At 38.2% G+C, this 21,439-nt stretch overlaps 1 protein-coding gene across 1 annotated transcript in view; it reads right to left on the bottom strand.

Annotated features, from left to right (window-relative positions):
- Window positions 1–1,605: 1,605 nt before the first annotated feature.
- Window positions 1,606–21,439, bottom strand: part of SLC24A4 (solute carrier family 24 (sodium/potassium/calcium exchanger), member 4) — a gene marked incomplete at its 5' end in the record, with an annotated part of 32,096 nt that continues 12,262 nt past the window's right edge. The window contains 7 exons of the mRNA XM_010192828.1: window positions 1,606–1,981; window positions 3,709–3,774; window positions 4,445–4,557; window positions 6,454–6,568; window positions 8,723–8,889; window positions 18,538–18,682; window positions 19,956–20,125. Coding sequence (XP_010191130.1) covers window positions 1,829–1,981; window positions 3,709–3,774; window positions 4,445–4,557; window positions 6,454–6,568; window positions 8,723–8,889; window positions 18,538–18,682; window positions 19,956–20,125 — 929 coding nt within the window. The remainder of the gene's footprint in view (window positions 1,982–3,708; window positions 3,775–4,444; window positions 4,558–6,453; window positions 6,569–8,722; window positions 8,890–18,537; window positions 18,683–19,955; window positions 20,126–21,439) is intronic.

Below are 21,439 nucleotides of genomic sequence, written 5' to 3'. Positions count from 1 at the left end.
CTGACATTTGAAATGAAGTGTAAAGCAAATAACAAATTTGTAGCTCTTATTTCCTTAGGATTACATTGAAAGGACCCAATTTCTTAATAAAAATCAACAGTAGAATACACTCCATAATTTGTATCAAAATACTTTTTAAAATAGCCTTAATTGTAAACACATTGCCTGGTGTAAACAGTGTTCTGCATGTGAGCTGGCTAAACATAATTGTCCTATATGTCAAAATAATAAACTTTCTGATTTAGTGCATATTTGCTAAGGTTTTATAGTCTGTTCTCATTGACACAATAATGGGATTTTTCATATATAGTCTTAAGTGCAAAATATCAATATATTTAAAAATGCATCAACTGTTAGTTGATAGATTTGGTTTATAAACATTAAAAAATTAAAAAATCTATATATAAAGTTAACTGTGCTTCTTTAGAAACTTTATGTGATCACTCACATACAGTTTTAAAATATTTTTAAAGTTTAGTAGCAATTCAAAATACGCTGTCTCAGTGATTTTAATCATATGCTACAATGTGGAATGTTACCCATTAATTTTAATACTCTGGGCTATATATTGCTGTCAATTACATCCAGAGTAATTCCTTATATCAGGTTTTATGCTGGTGGAAAGGATATAAAAACTTGGTTTCTACTGGGGGTTAAAAAGAAGTACATCATACTTCAAAACTTGCATGCAATCAAATCAAGGATCATATTCTCTTGACAAACTTGCTTTTCTCTAGGTGTCTCTTATTTGCACTGCTCAGGTCAGACACATCTTCATGAAGCTTCTGGGAATAAATAAAAAAACGGAGAAAAATACACCAGCTTCCTGACTGATGAAATAAACTTCTTCCCCTCCTCCCTCCCCCCCACCATCAAACCAAATCATAATCAGGGTGGGTTTTGTTGTCAGAAAGTCTGGACTATGTTCAGATACTACTCTCAGCTGATAACAATAACTGATAGTTACTGAGCACCCAGTTGTATTTTATTTGTTTAGTTTCTTCTAAATTTACACAATGGGCTTACAAGGGCTAAAGCAAAGTTTTTCTTGTGGTGTAATATTCCACAAATGTTAGTTTATATTTATGTATACAGCATTCCTCCTTAATGGTAAAACATACTTTTCAAGTATGAATTTCTGCATGTAATTCTCTTCTTCAATATGCAGATACTCTTAGTGTGCATCATCACAAGTGATACAACATACAACCATTTCCTCTTCTTTCTCTGCCACGTTGTTCATGTTCATTGAAAAAGAGTGATAAATATTCAACACTGCCATCAAAAACTGTTAGTGCAGCTCCTCTATAAGCAGAGCACTTGAAGGGGAAATGATGTCCTCAACAGTGCATGCCATGATATGTGCCTTGGACTTTCTGGTCCTGTAGTTGCGATACTTTGACTGAGCCAAGAAAAGTTCTGAACTTTTCTCTTATGGAAATGAAATGTCAAAACCAGAAGAACTATAAAGATCTTTCTCCCGTCCTCTTGCCACCCTTGGGGGTGGTGGCTGATTGTCTGCAAAAGGAGCACGAAAACCACAACAGAATGTCTCCGAAATCAGTCATTTTAGAGTTCTGCATAAGATCCATACGGCTTCAGGACTGAGCAGCAATATCCAAAGAGGAGGAAAACGCTTTGGTTGCCTCGAGCTAGCATGTTAAAGAAAGGTATGCTTTCCTTCCACACAGGTAAAAGTGCTTGTTAGCTGATGAAGCAGGAACGACACTCAAATTACTGATGGAAAGAAGGTAGAAATGTGAAATGCCTCCTGTCATTTACAGCATATGTAAATCAGAAGAATTTCAGTCTCTCTCCTTGTTGTGGTTTAAAGTTCTTCTCGGCACATAGGAAAGTTGACAAAGGTGAAGACATTAAACTCTATCAATATAGAGCAACACAGGAAAATAGCATAAAGAAACAACACGTAGATGCCTAATTTCCTGTCAAGTTTCCACTTATTTACATGGATTCCAAACACCTGCAAGCAAACAAAGTGTTAGTTAATTAAACTCCAAATGATCTTTTGTAAACAACCATTATAAACTAAGAATCAGTCTTGTGAAATAGAGATCCTGAATGAAGATAAAAAGATATTCTCAGTATTTTATAGATCAAAAAGACAACATAAGTTTTTCTGATCAAGAAAAGGAATGTAAAAGCTCAAACTAAGAACTCAAACTCTGGCTCGACTCTCAGTTGTTGTGAGATCATTTTACAAAATATTAAATTAAACCACTTTAAGGCCTCTTTACAAGTTCTTTGTGTAACTGAGAAACAGGCCCCTAGGTGCTCAGTTTCAGTCTGTGGTGCATTTTCAGTACATAGGGCACGTTCCAGTCAGGCAGCACCCATTCATTGACTCCGTTCGAACTGAAGGGATGCACTGTATGCCTCTTCCTCCAGTGTTCCCCTACAGACCCTTTATGTCCCAGAAGTACACCAGCACCTAATGCTCATTCTTTGAACAGCTTCAGAAGAGGTGCTGTCTTTTGATGTTTTGCTCAGCCTGAGAACTAAGGATAGTTAGAGGTAGCAAATAAAGTCCTCACGAAGGCATGTATTTTCAATGCCTCTGAAGTGTTACATGCTTTGCTCAAAACTCTCCACTGAGTTTTGCTGGGAGGGTCTGTGCGAATCAAGGTATTTGGCAGAACAAATGAGACAGTAACCAATGCTTTGAACTCAGGTGATATGGCTTCTGCTATGAAAAGGTTCTTTTCAGAAAAGCACGAACAGCTAGCACAGTAACACATCTGCATAATCTTCCCATTTCCTCCCAAAGTGCTGATTACCAATATGCATGCAGCAACATCAGATATAAATGGCTACAGAACACCTTTGTTGTTTTACAGGCACTGTGCAGCGTGGCAGAACCGGGAATAAGAAAAGAAAAGGCTCCCACAGCTTATATATCAGATGCATTAGGAAGTTAGTGGCAGAGTGAACAGCCCTGGTCATTCTATCACTGAAGTCATGCACAGGTGATGTGGTGCTTTGTGAGACCTAGTCATGCAACAGAGTGAAATCTCCAGGGGTGATCCCCGCCTCTACAGAGCCTCGACAGGCAATCAGTGAAAGTGTTAGTATAAGTGGATATTTTTATACCTTTGGGATTTGATTCTTCCCACAGAGGGTTCGCTGGGAGTCAGCAGGATCAGACCTTAAGTACCAGCAAAATTGACTTTTGAAACATAAGTATTGTTTCACCTTAACAAGTTATGTGTTACAAAGGTAAGCATCTTATGCTTATTTGAAGTCCTGAGGTTCACAGTCCTCACAGACTAGTCTTCATTAAGGGTTTTGGCAACAGCATTTGACTAGTCCAGTTTGGTTTGTAAATCAGAGGCAAGGGCAAAGGGTGATGAAGCATACCTGGGCTCTTGTCCCAACATTAAGTAGAGACAGGCCTGACGTATGCAGCTGGACATAGAAGCACAGAAGTATTATTGGATCCCACAGTTTCAGCACTGCCACTGAAATCAATTGGACCTACATGTATCCAGCATCTCTTGCACTAAATGTCAGATTTCAGTCCTCACTGAGGACAATGGTAGGTCTTCAACTCATGGTATTGCTCGAAGAATGATACTTTACAAGAAACAGTGCTTTGGGGATAAGAAATACTTCAATTTTATTCTTCTATAATTTGTAAATACCTAGTAAGAATTTTGCAACTGGAATACTTGGAGACACTCAGATACTTACAGTTAGTGCCACTGATCCTAGCAAAAGTGCAACTGAGTAGACCAGTCCTTTGCTGTTTATTTTAACCTGTGGGAATCAGACAGAGAAGAGACCTTTGAAATGACCAGCATATAAAAACAGTGCTTTGGAGACTGAAAATGAATTTACTCATTTGTGGTCCACCTTTTGTTTTCAATAGACTTACACATTTTAAATTATGCAAATCCATGACAGATTTATCGTAGTGGAGAATGGGAAGATTAAGGTATCAAAACAAATGTATAATTAATCCTACCTCCATTAAAAAATAAGTATTTATAATGGATTTTATGTTAAAAGATCCTCAGGAGAGAGAGATATGCTGTTAGTCTCATTTTACAGATAAAAATACTAAGGTAGAGGGAGACAGACAGGTGTGCTTGAAGCTGTGTAGTGACAAAATGACAGAGCATGAACAGACACCCGCGGCACTATTTTTCTGCTATACAGTATAATGTACTCCAGTTGACAAACTGGGAATTAATTGCAGCTTGTGGAAGGAGAATTGCTTCCTTAGCTCTTGGTTCCTTGACAAAGAAATAACACTTTATTTAGCAACCAATAAAATGGTCAGCAGGTTGTTGAGGTTTTTGGGCTTTTTTTCTGTTTTCGTTTTTTTTCTAAATGTTATCTGCATGCTTTCTTTTTAGTTTTTGGTTTTTTGTTGTTTTTTTTTAAAGAAAAAAGAACAAATTAAAGATTTGCCAAGTATACATACAGTTGATCCATAATCAATTGCCATGGTCTGCAAACCCCATGGAACACCAAGGCCCACCAGAATGTCAAAGACATTGCTCCCTACTGTGTTGGATACTGCCATGTCACCAAGGCCTGCAGAGAAAAAAATAAATACAAAACATGTTTGGGTAGAAACAAAGCATAGGACCATTACTCTGTGTATAAGATGAAACTAAAGGGGAATCATCTGCATTGATTCAAGCCCCTCTGGACTGGACAGAGTATCTGAGATAGGGAGACAATATCCATAATCTTTGCATGACATCTGAGAAAAGTGTGCAAGAACTGCTCACACCAGCATCTTCCTTGTGTCTTGGAAAGCCTTTACTGAGTGTGTGGTATCCATTCAGCACCCAAGTTCAATGCCAATTAAAAAAAAGAAGTCTTGTTCTATGTAGTCTGCAGCCACAGGGAACCTGGAGATTATGTACTGGATTTGGTTTGTGCACGTGGCCTTTATTTCATGTGAATGATGAAAAGTAACCCTGAAAAGAACCCAACCAGATGGTAGACAAAAGTATTAAGCACTTCTGTAGGGCAATGATTTCACTTTAGGAACAATAAAATGCTACAGGAAAGGAAAAGAACAGTGATTGGTGGTGAAGTCCCTAGGCATTACTCAAAATCTACTCCTGATGCTCATCACTGGCTGGCATCTCATTCTGCACCAGTGTCAATAGATGTCAGGAAGGCAGAATTCTTCTCTGCCGCTGCTAATTTCCCTTAGGCACTGGCCTAACTAATGAATCACTTCCACAAAGTGAATACTTGAAAGGAACTCTGATATGACACATGTCCCACAAATACTTTGAGAGTATACAGAGTGGAAACAGACACTACCATACCATAAGTACAGTATCTGCAGGAAGCTGCTGAAAGAAAGGTTATGGTTTGGATCTGTATCATAGTAGTGTCCCTCTCTACTTTTTAGATATTTGTCTGCAATCTGTCAGTAAACTCCTTGAATCAAGTTGTGCAAAGTGCCTATATTGTCTCTGAGAGAATGGAGCTGCTTTTTGAGAAGCTAGTGCTTACCTCCACTCTCAGAAGAAACAATCTCTGCAGTAGTTTTGCCTAATACTAAAGAACAAATCTAAAGAAGCAGTCTGTTCATTTAAAAATGTTACACATTTTCCTTCTGTTCTTGCAAAAATCTGGAAAACTAATTTAGTACAAATGTGGTTCCATAAGAATCTCAAATACTTTTTTTGTACTGTTTCTGGAGAGATTTTCCACCACACAACCTGGAAAATGAATACAATTGGGAACTTTTCTTATTCTACTGCAGTACAGGAGATCACACTGTCAGGTTTAATGTTTTTCAGCAACACAAAGGGATATAGCTACAAGTATTTCTCAAATGAAAAAGGAAATGTGAAGAACCTTAAACAAAACTTAAACATACATGAGAAATTCCTTGACAACTTCAACCTGAAAGTTGATGAGGACATAGTTCACATTTACCTAAAACCGTTTCCAGTGCGGCTATTCATATGTCCCAACAGGAAGGAGGCCTGCATTTGGATTAGAAGTATGCCTGGAGCATCTCTTCTGTCAGATCCTCTTAAACCACTTCACTTTCTGGGTTTGAGAGGTCTTCTAGAAATCAGTACTTCAAGTTTTACATGGACAACTGCTGGTCAGCACATATTCTTTGATGTAGTTTTTAATAGCTGATATTCCAATTTTGTCTACTACTTTTATCTTTTTACCCTGACTGATACATACCACACATGGGATATCTGAGTGTTGAATGACCTTCTAGAGTGCTAGGTTGTGCCCAGTCCCAGTAAGCAAAAGATAATAGGGCAGGAATAATTTTTTTGGCTCACAATAATTAGCAAACTGTTTTGGTTTTTAACAAGGCCCTGAAACAGTAAAAATAAAAGAAAAAAAGAATAAAATGGCATTGAGAATTTGTGTGTATGGAGGAAGAAAATCACAGAGCATGTATGTAAGATTACAGTTATACTTCAGCAGACACAGTACCTTGTCTTGCTACTATTAAGCTGGCCATGCAGTCTGGGACGCTTGTTCCAGCGGCTAGGAAGGTAATGCCCATGATCACATCTGGTATCCCAAGGGTGTATCCAATCACTGTCACCTGAATAGTGAGGAAAACAGATTAACCTGTCTCCTCATTCCAATACAGTCGTGGCATACTCTTAACTTTGATTTCTGATATGAATCCTAACAAGATTAGACTTGGGATAATTATCCACTTCTGCAAATTAAGTAACAGCCTAAACACTGTGAAAAGGAAAAGCACTTTGGGTCACATTATTCAACATTTTATGAGCAAAAAAAAAGCTTCATTTTTCTAACAGGACTTACTGATGTTTTAAGGAGGAGCACAGATATAATCCAACCTGTGTTTTTTTGGTGTTGTTTTTTTTATTCCCAAGAATGCCAAGATTCTCACTCGTTCTATTCTCAGAAGGACTGCAACCAATTTGTATTATGATATAGGAGCAGAGATACAAAGAACTTAATTTATCCCAACACGTGAGGAAGGAACCAGTTCCTGGCATGACTCCTGATACAGTCCCAAAGAGAGCAAGTCTGGCTGTATTGTCCCCTGAACATCCAAATGCAGCTTTAAAAGAGCTTAGGAAATGGCTGAAGCTTGTAGCAGAACTGTTGGAAAGGACAGGGAACTGTATTTAGCTGCAACAGCCAAAGACAACTGAGAAAGCATCAAGAAAAAAGGCTGAATAGGAAATAGCCTTGAGAGAGTAAAAAGACTGAGTCAGGAACAGGGAGTTGTTTCCCTGCTGAGAATCTAAGAGTCAAAGTTTTTAAGGCTCTGTGTTGTTTTCTTGAAATAGTTTGCCAGTCTCTTACAAAAGGAAAACTGGACCCTTCGCCAAAGAAAAGGTGTATTTTAGGAACACGCTCACAAACCTTATTCTCAGGGGCAAGCTGTGACTCAGAAATAGAAGTGGGCAGGATTCTCCTGCTGCAAGTGCTAACGGAGTATTAAGGTCTGGCTGCCGCTTAAAATAAGTCGTGTTGCAGCCTTTGTGAGCACATCCCTGGTTTGTGAAGGGAACATCTACAAATGGAACCAAGGTACAGAGCGTGGTCTTGCAAAGGACATATGATATGTAATCAGTGTGGCTTTGACACCATTATGCCAGGCAGAGTCAGTGGCTGGCATATGAATTTCTCCAATACAGTCTAGGTTAAGAAAGAAGAGGATTACTTTACAATGCAAAACTTATACAGAAAGTTGGAAAAAGCATACACAAAACACAATCTTCCATGAGAGGAAACATAAAGCACTCTGCAAAAGTCTGACACATTTGAGGACTGCAGAGATGTTCTCCACCCAAAAAGGAGTTCGCAGTTAAGAAGCTCATGAACAAAATTTTTTCCATATGCAAGACTAGATGAGTATATATAAATATATGAGTGTATATATGTGAGACTACATAAATTCCAGTATGAAACCAGATGAAAGTTTCTTCCCTATATTTTCCTTCAGAAGAAAAAACAGGCATAAAAATTCTTGAGCAGCACATTTTACCAATCTTCCAGTTACAGATATATACAACTTTTTGGTTTTGCTCTTTTAGTGTAGGAAAAGGTAACTTTCTGTACTTCAAAAGTATGGCTAATTTTTCCATCACAGAAACTAATTTGAGGAGCTCTCCTTTTCACGCCTCTTCTCTGACTGAAAATGTAAACTTGAGAAAGAAGGTAAGAAAGAAAAAATAGAAACTTGTTCAAATCTTCAAGTAAGCATGCTCCTGAATTGACAACAATTTACAGGTCTACACCTGATACACTCTTGCTCACAGATCTAGGACAAGTGGAGACACACCAGAAATCATCATACTCTTCACTAAGAAGGATTTTCTTGCATTATTCCAGCCTGCTCGAGGTGTTTTATACCCCTTCTGAGTCTTCAAATTTTGCCATCCGTCTTTTACACACATTTCAGTATCAGACCCTGTGGCCAAATTTCTAAAAGTGTCTCAGCTGCTGAGAGTTAAACGTTTTCATTTAAACTCCCTTTTATGAGCAGGATGTGGAAGTCCACATTCTTTTGAAAATCAAGCTGGCACATTCCTGTACTGTACTAGGCCCAATTATTTGAGCAGAAAAGAGCAACAGAAAGCTAGAATTATAATAATTAAGAATATGAGCTGAAGAGACTGCACTACAATGACATGCCTTTCTTTAACAAATACACAAGAGCTTTTTTATCTTTTGAGATGCACGTTTCACTCAGCATGTGAAGTCCTGCACTTACCATCCACACCATGAAGTAGGAGAACAAGGCAATCCAGAGAGTGGATAAGACAAATGTCAGCATAAAACACCTCTCCCAGCGTGGTTTGCTGCAGTTTGGAATGGTGCAAAAGAGCAGGAAAATCAACGGCCATGTCAAAATCCATTTAATTTTGTTCATTTTTCCATCTGCAGGACAAAGAAAGGAAAGAACCAGTTTAGCTTTCCCATCACTGTCCCAGGTCCAGTTACAACTTTTTGAATACAGCAGAAGATCCCAGAAGGATGTTTACAACTGTGCACGTCAGCTCATTTTCCACTGTACCTTTCATCTATGCTTGGTCCCATCACTCTCAGCAAAGCTCTACATGCACATCCAGAATCTTATACAGTTAACCCTGCCAAGGTCTATATAAATCCATGAAAGTACTGTAATGATCTAAAAGCATGGCTCATTTTAAGATAAAAATTAAGAGTCTGGTTTGTTGCTCTTTCAAATACCTGTATTACTATTAATCAAAAATTTAAAAACAAAGCAAAACAAAACCAAACATTTGAAAAACCCCACCCTCTTCACCTTCTAAAAAGGAAGATGGAAATCCTTGCAGTCAAAATAACCTGTACATTCTGTGCAACAACAGAAAATACTTTCACAGAAAAGAGAAGCACAGACCCAGACTATGAACATGACAATCTTGTTTCCCATACTTCACTGTGGTGGCTTGGGCAGAACTTTAAACTGGTTCTGAGGAGATCTAGATGTGTTTACTCTATCCAGCTGCACAGAGCACCACCTTGAGATGGTCTGCTTATCCTCTATAAATGGAAACCGAAGATACTGACTGCCCTCATAGAGCTTTCCAAAATCAGCTGGTGAGAAATACCAGAGAACTTTCATTACCGTAGACAAGTACACACCTTCTCATTATTTAAAAATGTGAAGCATTGTAAATGTGCACATAAATCTCAATACATAAAAGAGAATTATCTTCTAATTGGGCCATAAACGGGGCACTTACATTTATATGTTTCATAACAAATCTTACAAATAGTGTAACAAATTTGTTTATCAGGCTAAAGCAGAGTTTCACAGCCAGCAGCATCATGGTTTTGTTTGGGTTTTCTTTATATTGTTTTAGAACTATGCTAGTAAGGATACCCACCATTAACCGATAATGATACACATGAGATCTAATAAAATATGCCATTTTGAATAAAATGGTTGATTGTGCTGAAGAAAATTATCAGATGCATGTTCCAGTGAAGTTATTTAGCTAAATTATGAAGGGCAGCTAGCAATCAGTGAGAGCTCCTATCAATTTCACCAGGAATTTTCTCTCAGCAGACACATTGGGATTTCAGATTTGTTTAATGGGAGTTGTTGTCAGTGAACTTAATTAGATTGAAATCTGTCCTCTGGACCGATGGGCAGCACATGCAATGAAATTTAATATTAGACATTTAAAACTTAGTAACACTTTTTGTAATTTATGAGCCTACTTACAAGCCTAATTTAACTTGGTGAGTCCAATTGCAAGTCTTTATTCATTTACTCCAGTACGTATTCTAGTACTAAATTGTCTTGCTTAAGTTATGAATCAGATCCTTAACTTGAGATTTCCTTGTGAATCCTGAGACATGATCAGCCCACCAGGAAACCTTTGACTAAGCTTGGCTCTTTATTCCCATTTAGCTTGTGGCTGTGGAACTTCTAACACTTAAAACTACTGATGTTTTCTAGGGTCAGTTCTAATCCTAGAATTTTACATGTCACCGAGGATCTATTACAGACTTTACAGGAAAGTCCTTTTTCCTTCTGGTTATATACACTGCTATACAGTTTTTTAAAAGTTACCTTTTATCTGTTCTGTCCAGAAAATGACACTTCTTAGCTCACATCTCACTTTAATTCCAGTAACAAGGCTGTAAATATCCTATGGCAATTTATACCTCCTCCTGTTTAATTTGTTACAGTGCAGATCATTAAAAGTCTCCTGCTAGTTGATTTGTACTTCGTCTACCCAAGTTGCTAAGCTTGGTTCATAGTCAAATAAGTCAGCACGGCCTAGCCTAGTAATTTCCTCAGTGCGTAATTCCAAATGCAGGGTGAGTGGGCGATTGTTTGACAGGAAAAAATTATGGATCCAACTCTGATCTGCTGTGGGTGTAATCTGACTGACTGCAGTGCTGCTACACACAGGAGATTCAGTCTCACTTCTCTTTTCAATAAGATGAATAAAAGAAACAAAATTGCCTGGAGAACAAATACAGAATACATAGATGCACTCAGCCTCTGCTGGGGAATATGTATCTTGTCAGGGATCTTGTGTAGTGCCCTGAATTACTTAAACAAATGCTTAATTGTGAGAATTCACAGTGTTTACCAATGGTATTGCTATGCTTGCTCAGCTCCAGGAAAATGGAAATACCAGTGGAAGAAGACTTGCCTTTCCCTCATGTTTCCCCAGTTTGAATGGGTGTGTCAGATTAAAATTCCCGGTTCTATTAGTGGCCATGCTTTTGGGTTTTACAGCCATATTGTTTGAGGAAGTGACATTCACATTCATTACACAGCAACCAGGCTTGAGACTTCAGTGACCAACAGCTGCATGCAATTCTGTTTTTTGCTGGCTAACAGAAAAACTGGCTGGCCATTTGCAGTTATAACCTGGAATAGTTCTCAACCACCACGACCAAAGCAGCCTACTTGACACAATTTACATTGGCTTCTCCTTCTGTAAGGGTCTGCCATATTTTATAAACTTTATATAAAGCCTTAAGTGTATCTGGCCTTGTTTCTGTCTTGGCTCACGGAACCTGTGTGGTACGCAGTGCTAAAGAAGTCTATTCTTATGCTGTAACTTGGTAGTTTGTAACGATTTAGTAAGTAAGTTTAACAGCAATAAAGAGAGACTATTTACTCAGGAAACTGATTACTTCATTCATTTCAGCTGTCTTAGATGAATGCACAAAAAATTTAGAGCTTGAAATTTTTTATTTTATTATTTTTTGTACTTTTGGAATTACTTCTCGTGCTGCTCTGTTGTCTTGGTTTTGACCTCCCACTCTAAAATAATAATTAACGTGATTTAGTGATAAATTTTATAGATTGGGATATGCTTTTAGTTCATGACAAATAGTTTTATGATGGTTCCTTAGTTCCCTAGTACATCTGCAATGAAGAAAATCATAATCCTCATGAAGGCTATTATTCCATACATAGCTGTTCTGCAAAAAAGAGATGAACAGTTCCATTAGAAGACCTTAGCTCAGTTGTTCTAATAGCAGTATTGGCCTCTCCCGTGAGCCCTGGGTCTGAAGGCTCTTACAGCAACCCACAGAGCTGAGGAAAGGTGCATTTTGTTTGTTGCTCCCCCCTCCAACAGTAATGAAAGTAATTCAGAGAGGTACCATTACAGAAGAGCCTGACCTTCTGACAATGAAGTGGCAGCTCTACAAAAAAAGAGCCCTTCGCTAATTTTAAATACATTTCTGGGCTTGTCATCTTTCCAGATATTATGCTCACAATAATTACTTTAACAGACAGAGAGTGTCCTGGTGAATGAAGTCAACAACAGACATCACAGCACTGAGAGGAAATTAATATTTCCTTAAGGCACTAAAGAAAGTGCCTTTTATAGGAAAAATGCTGCTGTCCTACTTGCAACATTCACACAGAGTTGAAAGGAGCTCAGTACAAAAGTGTGAAACTACTTTTGTGTTTTCATTCAGACGTGGAATGCACCCTTGAAGTAAATCCCCTGATTGTCCCCATTTACTGTATTTTGGTTTGCAATTTACTGTATTTTAGATTGCAACATGGAGCAGCCTTGCATCACACCAGTGAGATTCTCTTGGTATAAAGCTGAACTAGAGGCACAAACTTACAAGTGCTCCAAATAATAATAGGCAATTAGTCCATGGGACCAAGCTAAAGCTACTGAAACAGAACTTCCAAATGCATGTAGTGCAGACAGCCTACATGTCCTAGTCAAGAAGCTGCACAGAAAACATTTTTTTTAAAGTTTAGACAGACTGCAGTCTGCAATTGCACCGTCAGAAGTCAGACCTAAGTTACTGCAGTTAGTTAAATTTGATAGCATTTCCACTTAGTATTCCCTTTAGAAGTGTGGCAGTCAAGCACAGACCACTGCTCCACACATCAGCTACTTCAGAACACACCTAAATCTCCACATGTGAAACAAGCATCTCCTTACACAAAGCTGAGTTATCTAAAAAAATTGTAACAACCCTGAAAAGCATTAATCTAATTGGCACACAGGATTTTCATAATTGTGTTGTTACAAATATATATAAATATCTAATTTAAATTAACTTGAAAAATGGGAAAGGTTTTCTCTAACTTAAGTCTATCTGCAAAATGAGAAAGACTTTTTCTGGGTTTTTTTTGCTTTTGACAATGGTAAATATAGAAGAAATATAATGCACATCCAGGTTGGCCTGGGAAGATGCTTGCTGCAGATTTTTTGTGGTGCTCAATTTTATAATTTTTAAATTTCTTTTCTATCTTTTTAAATCTCTTTACCATTTTTCCTTTGAATAAAAACTCCAACTGTTTTTTCCCCAATTAAAATTGATTTTTAAATCACCTGTCCCCTTGGTCCTAATTAGGCTTTATATTTACAAAGATATATTTACACCCACATATCATTACCAATATTAATTCAAATTTCAACTGAAAATGTGTCTAACACACACCTCCACACTGGGAGCTTTGTAATAACTCAGAGAGCAAGTAAATTTCTGCTAGAAAGTGCTGTTGTTCATCAGAGTTAAAACTGATGGGCAAACTTTATTATATGTAAATTAGCAACTATGAAAGCCTAATATGGAATATTAATTTTTGTCCAAAGAAAGAAAGTCAACATAGAAACAACTAGTAATAAACTAGAGCCATTGTGAATTTTCCATCAGAATTATTTTCCACTGAAAAATGCCTTTGTTGCAAAATAAAAAAATCCTGAGAAAATGGTTTTCAATTTGCTGTTAGGAAAATTACCACAGCAGCTTCCTCTCCTCCTTCTTGGAAAATCCTTATTGATTTCAGCCCTGCAACTTTCCCTAGGAATTGTAGAGGCAAGAGACTCTCTGTGTCAGAGACAGGATAAATAGTGTGTAAAAGGGTATCCAAGAAGGCCCAACCTTTGTTAGCCTTCCAAGTGGGCAGTTGACATATTAAAACATTTTTATTGCAATTCTCCTGCAACAGAGCTGTGGAAACAATTCTTTCTTTCCTGCGGAAAATACCAAGGCTTTACTTCTTATCCTCATCCAAACCAGCCTATTTTCCAAACTATTGACACTTTTCTCGGAAGTGCCATTTTCCAGAAAACAAGTTCCAAATTCCAGACCTCATGGATCTCTCCAAAACAACTTCGATTTCTATTTTCAGCCTGTGCCTTTACTACACTTTGCATATTTGGATTTATGCCAATAATTCTCTCTTAAAGACACATTTTTGGTACAGTGGGAACTGGTCCTGAAAAAAAAATTGCTCCAGTATGCAGAAACAAGCTTTACTCTTAGAGTTACTATAGGTTCACACAGGACAATATTCAACAAAAATAAAATGTAATTGAGCAAAGGTACTCCTCATATCTTGTTTGACTTGGTTGGATTTCGGTATGGTTTATTTTGTATGTTTTAACCTTGCTGTCTACTTTAATTTTTTTTTTTTAAGGGAGAACTGGGATTTATAGACTTACTTTCTCAAGTCCCTCTTTGCCCTTTCAAAATGAAGTGATGAGTTACTAAATTGAACCTTTGCCCACTTTTTTTCCAATTTATCCTGTGTATCCCCCTCCAAGGTAGAGCACACTCACTGCTCTTCTGGAGCACACTTTCCAGTTTAGTTTTCTACAACAGGAGTCTGGTTCACGAACTCCGACAATACGATGCAAATCAAGGCGCAGTACATGAGGACAACAGTGACTTGTGCCTCAGAAGCACACTTGTGATAAGGATAATAACATTGTAAGGTAGATGTGCCATTAGGTAGACATTGCCAGGAAGCTCTTCCAAAAAGGCCTTTCAGAATACTACAGTTAGATCCTGCTTTGAACTATCTTCTTGGAAGATCTTATCTCTTGCAGTATCAAAGAAGCTATGAAACCAGCTCTGCCTCCTAACACAGGCACATAAGTCACATTTCCAAAGCTTGGGCAAAAGCACCGTGAAGCAGGTCAGAAAAAGAGCCTGAGGAACCACCACAAAGAAGAATCAAAATTCACAGTAAATCTTACTTCAAATACATTAGGAGCAGGAAGTCTGCTGGGTCCAGTAGTGACCAGAGTATAAAGAAGCATGGAGAGAAGTGAGGGGCACTGCAGAGAAGCTAAAAGAACTCTCTGCATTGGCGTTCGCAGAGACAGAAACTACAGAGGTTCCTACATGGATCACTTTTCTGTCTCTAGCTCAACCTTGAAGACACACAGCTCCATAGGGGATAAAACAGAGAGCTACAGCATCCTGAGTGTTCAAGAGAGGTCATGGGGTTTGCTTGGTTCACTGTGTTTTCCAATAAAAGAAGACATCAAACGAACCTAGTAAGAGCCAGGTTCAAAGCAAGTAAAAGGAGACGGTTCTTCACACAACAATAAAACTCTTTTCCAAAGGATGTTGTGGGAGTTAAATATTTGCAAAAATTCAACAAGAATTACACAGGCTAATGAAGAAGAAATACATTAAGGATTTTAAAATACTCGGACATTACATCCAGTCCAGGAAGTTCCTTGGGCTGAAAATAGCTGAAGGCCAACTTGTCCTGTCTCATTCTTCCCCAGGCTTCTTCATACAGTAAAGGTTGGAGTCAAAATATTGAATGAGACAAACATTTGGTTTGACTAAGTACAAACAGTTTTTATGTTACCAGTAGATACTGTTAATTCCCTTTTGCTTCTATGTTGTCTTCGTATTTTGGATCCATACAAAACTGGGCAGGATTGCTAATCTCCTTTATTACCAGCTCTGGGAATTATTATTCCTATTTTAGCTAAAACACCATCATGACTTATGTAAAGCATCCATTCTGTGAAACCAGCAGGAGCTGAGAACACCGAGTATTTTAAAGGATCCTGAACATCTGACAGTTGAATGGGATTTAAGCATCCATTAGGAGCAGCACAAAAGTGCTTTTCTGAGTCTGGGCTCTAAAAGACTACTGAGCTATGCAAGGGCTTTTACACATCATTTTGTTGTCAACATATGCCTGCTCAGTTTCATCCTGCTTTATTCTGATCTGTGGGGTTATTTTTTAAAGTTTAAGACCTGTTTCCAAACAACTGTAATTGAATTGCAAAGTATCAAATGAGCCTTTCTCTTGGAAGATAATCATCATGGCCTAAAGGTAATATCGAGGAATAAATTCCCTTTCACAGAGAATGTTTCGTCCCACACAGAAACCGAAGGGAAAGGCTGGTTTGTACGATATTATATGTAGTTTCCATAAAAACTATGTGTTGTCTCCTGTTTCAAGATGGGCCTGAACCACACACTGGGGTTGAATCGCTCTGGGTGTCTGACATATGGGATTTAGGCTGAATCCTGTAGCTTGAGACTGTTTTCATGCGACCATTTTATTCTCTGTTTCTGTGTGCTAATGCCCTACGTTTATTGCTGAGTACTGCCATTGAGAGAGGATAAAGGAGAACGAACAATAAGCAACACTTAGAAATGGCAAATGATTACTGGGAATCACTCAGAGATTATGGAGTGCTTTAAACTTCACACTTATGCTTACATACATTTATTTTTGTTTTGGAAAAAACATGTTCTTGCAAAAGAATCTATAAGACGCAATTTGAAGGAAGAAAGTCAAACCCCAAACTAGGCTAAAAAAGGTGACTACAGGACAGGACAAAAAAAGGGTTTAGGCCAATTCATAGCCATTTCTGTTGCAACTTTTAAAATACTAGAGTGAATTTTCTACTCAGCACACTGCAAGCAGTTGATCTGGAAAGTCATATTGGAAAGTGAAAGCCTATTCTTCATAGACCTCTTTATAGTACTGAAAGAATACATGAACTTCTGATCTTCAGCAAATGTATGTGCCTTATTCCTGTCCTGAAAATATATCAAAAGAAAAGCAGAGGGGATTCTGGGAAACTGCGTGCAAACTACCTTTTCCCTAAAGCCAGTTTTAAATGTCAGGAGTTTTTTAGGCTACTGATTGTGCCGCAGTACTTAAACAACAACAAAGCGTGACGCTGGTTCTTTACATTTTCTCCGAAGTTATTGAAGTGCTACCTCTGAAAGCAAAACTAAAAGAATTCCCACTCAGAATAAATGAGTTAAGCAATGAGAATCCAAATAATAGACAATCATCTCCAGAAAACAGGACTAACAAAACCTGAATATAATTACGATTATTTTAAACAATCATTTTACCACTTTTATGCAACTCTTTGAGTTCATGTTGAACTTTTGCTCCATTCCACTATGAACTGTATTATCAGTGGTTCAACTTTGGCCTGTTACACCTCAATTATCTTTAAAGACTTTCTCAAAAATGCAGAAAAACTGCATTTAGAAAAGGCCAGTGGCATAACTAACTCCTTAGTGCAAAGCATTTTGTCTATTGTGAATGTCACACATTTAGGAAGCTTTACTCCAAAATCTACTTTTTATTCATAAAGAAGTTGTCCGAGTCTTGAATAAACTCAAATATGGCCTCCAGGTACTGTCTGCCACATGTTACAATTTCTGCATTGTCTTGGAACGTAAGAAGGAATGCATGATTGCACTGTCCTAATAAAAGCTTGAATCCAAAATCTTGTTAAAAATCTACTTTGCCATCATGTGCATTGCATCCTGCATTTTTAGGATAGTCTGGGGAAATAGCTTTGTTCTTTAAAAGTTGTTCATTACTGTTATTATTGTTGTTGTTGTTATTATTAACGACACATTCATATGCACAAGCATATTGTTGACTTAGATCTGCTTATTTCACCATACAATAAAAAGTTTTTTCATTTTCTCATTGACTATCAGGAGCCCATCTAATGAGCTGCTAAAATGACAGCAACTGAAGCAATGGGATCTCTATACATATAATTATATACAACATGGAAAGGTCTTCCTTCTTTTTCAGTGCATGTAATACTCACTTATGGCAAGTAACAGTTGTGTTAAACGGTAACTGTGTGACAGATGACTAGTGACTACGTGTCTGTGAAGGGTGATCTTATCTCCGCTGTCTCATCTCCAAAGTATCTGGGAGAGAGTCAGTCTGCAATGTGCTATGGGCACCAATATAATAAGGTTGTTATATACAGCCCTTCATTCCAAAGAGTTTCCAAAAAACTTCAAAACTTCAAAAGCTGAATATTATTAGATACTGTCAAAGATATTACACACTTCTCCCTCTAAACCTTTTTTCCTCTTCATCCAAGAAGCGTCCTGTACAGTCACTAAATCAAGTTATTATATATTTATAAACCTAGCTGCCTCTGGCCTAGCAATCTCCAGCAGGTCATTATTAACTGTTGGCATCAAAATTACTAGCAGTGCAGTGCTCATCGCGTTGGCCTGACATGTTTAATATAAACCTCCCTTACCTGCTTTCCCTGTGCCTCTGGCAAACCAGTACTTCTACTGTTATTGTGCATGACAGCAGGAAAACACTTTCCTAAGATCTGCTTTTAGCCATGTAGCCTCCAGCCTGGTTTTACTGTCATCAAATCCAGCCTTCAGACAGCAAAATCAATCCCCTTCTTCCTCCGCTCTCCCCAAGTATGTTGTCTTTTCTTACAACCCACTGTTTGGTATTTTAACTATCTTCTGTTTCCTTACTATAAACACCTGGAAAGTAAGCCTTACCTGGCAACGAAAACGGAGATAGATTGTCCTGTTCGTTTTCCTCCTCTTGGTTCACCACAGGAATGTTCCCATTTTCAAGATTCGCATGTCTCCCATTCTGAAGTGGTTTGCCTGAGCCATTGGCAGACTGGATTAACCGCTGACGCTGCACAGTGTCAAAGACAAAACTGCCATAGTTTGGAAAATATTGACTTTGTTAAATCTGGCTTTTGCTGTCTGTCCAGCCTCAGCCAGGTGAGCTGTTACGTTTCTCCACAAAGCTCTCCTTCCAGTCAGCAACAAAGATATCTGTCTGTGGCTTACCTGTCTTACCATCAGGCCAGTGCTGACCATCCACCTCAAAATTACTGCCAGGAGCCTTTCAACCCATGATGGAGAAAGATGTCATATCTGTTCTTCTGCACCATGTTTTAATGAGCATTGTTATTCTGAAGCACTTCTCACTCAACAGTTCCCACTCAAACCAGTAATAGCACCATAATGTAGCGGTAACACTCAAAACATTTCCGCACTATTAGAGTTGGTTTATGAATGACTCATTACCCAAGATCTCTCCTACTCAGGTCCAACTCTTCTCCCTCCTTCTCATCCCCATTCCTTGAGGTAAATGTAAAGGTTCTACTTATAATTTCAAAAGCAAGACTAATCCATTGCCCTCGTCAGAGTATATACTTTCATGAAGCTCATAATTGCTCCTGTAGACACGTATAAGACTACTACAGCTCCAGTACACAGTACAACTATTACAGGGATAGATTTTAAATGCCAGTCTACATATACCCATTAATAGACTGAAGAATGTGAGATGTAACAATAATTTCCTACTTTTATAAAGAAAAGAAGTATTTTTAGTTTGTTAGATAATGCAGGGTTGATAAGTGTTCTCTTTTTCATGACAAATTGTTGCAACTTCCTAAGAGGTGCTCTGAAATGCCTTCAAAAATATTGTAACTGCACAGCACACAAAAAATCTGAAACCTCTCATATGTGACATTGTAGGAAGCAAAGGATAAAATCCTGCCTTCATAGAAGCCAAGGTTGGCAAGACAAAGATTTCACCCCAAGTACTTCATACAAGCTCAGAACGGCATCACTTGGCCAGTCCTGTCATTTCAACTGCAGTGTATGAAACAAGGAATACATGATGGTGACAATATATCAAGTAAGAGTTAACCAAAACTGTCCAGGGCAAATTCCCCTCATGAAAATATTCTGGTGACTGCCCTCCCATTAAGACAGGCAGCACCACCAGTTGGGAATCCATCTTCAAATCTGCTATGACACAGCTGCTAAAGAAAGACACAGCTCTAAGCCCATCCCTAGGGACATGGGAGAATCTGAATTCCAGAATCACTGAGTATGGCTCTTTGGCAACCCCTCTGCCTCACAGCCATTTATTGTTTTCTTAATGAACCTACCTCATTAATGATAAGTCGGCTTGCCATCCGCATTCTGGTGCGTGGTCCAAACTTATTTGTAATCATAATCCGTAATCCAGCTTCAGGGAACCGGTATTTGGGCGGACTGGAGCAGATGATCTCATCCACCATCACAACATTGTTTTTGCCATACTGCTGCATCCCCTTCACTAATGATCACAGTGGACAGAGTTAGTTGTGGAGTTGATCTCACCATGCTTCCCATCACCTAAAGTCATTCTTTTCAGGCTCAGCTGGGGGTAGTATTCATCTGAGTGCTTGAACTTACAAGTAAGTGACTTTCCTGTAATATTGCTGCAGCCTGGTGAATCTGCTCATCAGTTGTGCACTTTGTTTAGATTGCATGCTGAAAAGGGATTTCACTCTGCTAAGGTAGCCAACAACCCACTCTCAGGTTTTACCCAGCCATTCATGCTGTAGTACCATTTTTCTTTGCTTATATCCCACTACAGCTTTGTAAACCTCCTCTAAAAGTATTTGAACTGTGACAGCAGAGACAGAGCTCCTGAAACCTCTAAAGCTATCCCATTGGATCAAGGTGCTGCATACCCATAAATCCCTAATGCTGTGCTCACTCCTTTTGGAAATCTTCACTTTACCCTCGCAGAATATTATCAATAGCTCTAACACGACAAATTTGAAAACATGAAAAACAACAATTGTCAAGAACAAATGCATGCTGTAAGTAAGCTTTTGTTAATACAAAGGAACTTGTACCAAGGTTAACAATTTTGTTCTACTGTGTTGAGAACACAGAGAGACAAAATTATACTGGAATCAACACAAGCACCGGCAAAGCTTTCAGAGCTCAACAACAAACCAATATTCTCACAAACGCTAAAGACTACACATGGCAAGCAGAGTAAGGCTCAGCAGACAGGAGACATACCCATGTGGTATTAGAAAGCAGGGCAGGAAATATACATATGACTGTAATAAATATTAATTATTACATGTAATGATATGCACAGGAAAAAAAACCCAACAAAATTCTTTGCTGCTTGTTTTCTGCTTTGCTTAGCTTGGCTTCACCCTCCCAATGCCCTTTTGCTTTAAGTTACTTACATTAAGAAGAGGAAGAGAGTTTAGGAGGTAGAAGTGAAAGATAAATTGTTAGTGCATGGTTCCAGTCAGGAAGCAAAAGAAATCTAAGAAAACATTCAACTCAAACAAAGGAATTAAAATAGACCTGTTCTAAACAGACAGAAATCTACATTGTTATGTTTTTGTATTGTTACAGTGTTGAAATGTTTTTGTTTTTCAGGAAGAAGACTGGATCCATACATGCATGTAAATCACATCACGCAATAAAGGCTTTGCTCTCTTAACAATCTTGTAACATATTTGAAGAAATATAGCTTTCCATTATCATTCAACAAGAAAAAGCTAGCAAGCCTGTAAATCACCAATAAACAACTGTAGCTTTTACCCCGTAGCATCTGAGTGTCTTGCTTCGTTTCACC

This window comes from Mesitornis unicolor, unplaced genomic scaffold (assembly GCF_000695765.1).
Source record: "Mesitornis unicolor isolate BGI_N332 unplaced genomic scaffold, ASM69576v1 scaffold9149, whole genome shotgun sequence".
NCBI lineage: Eukaryota > Metazoa > Chordata > Aves > Mesitornithiformes > Mesitornithidae > Mesitornis > Mesitornis unicolor.
This window is presented reverse-complemented; position numbering and strand designations above follow the sequence as displayed.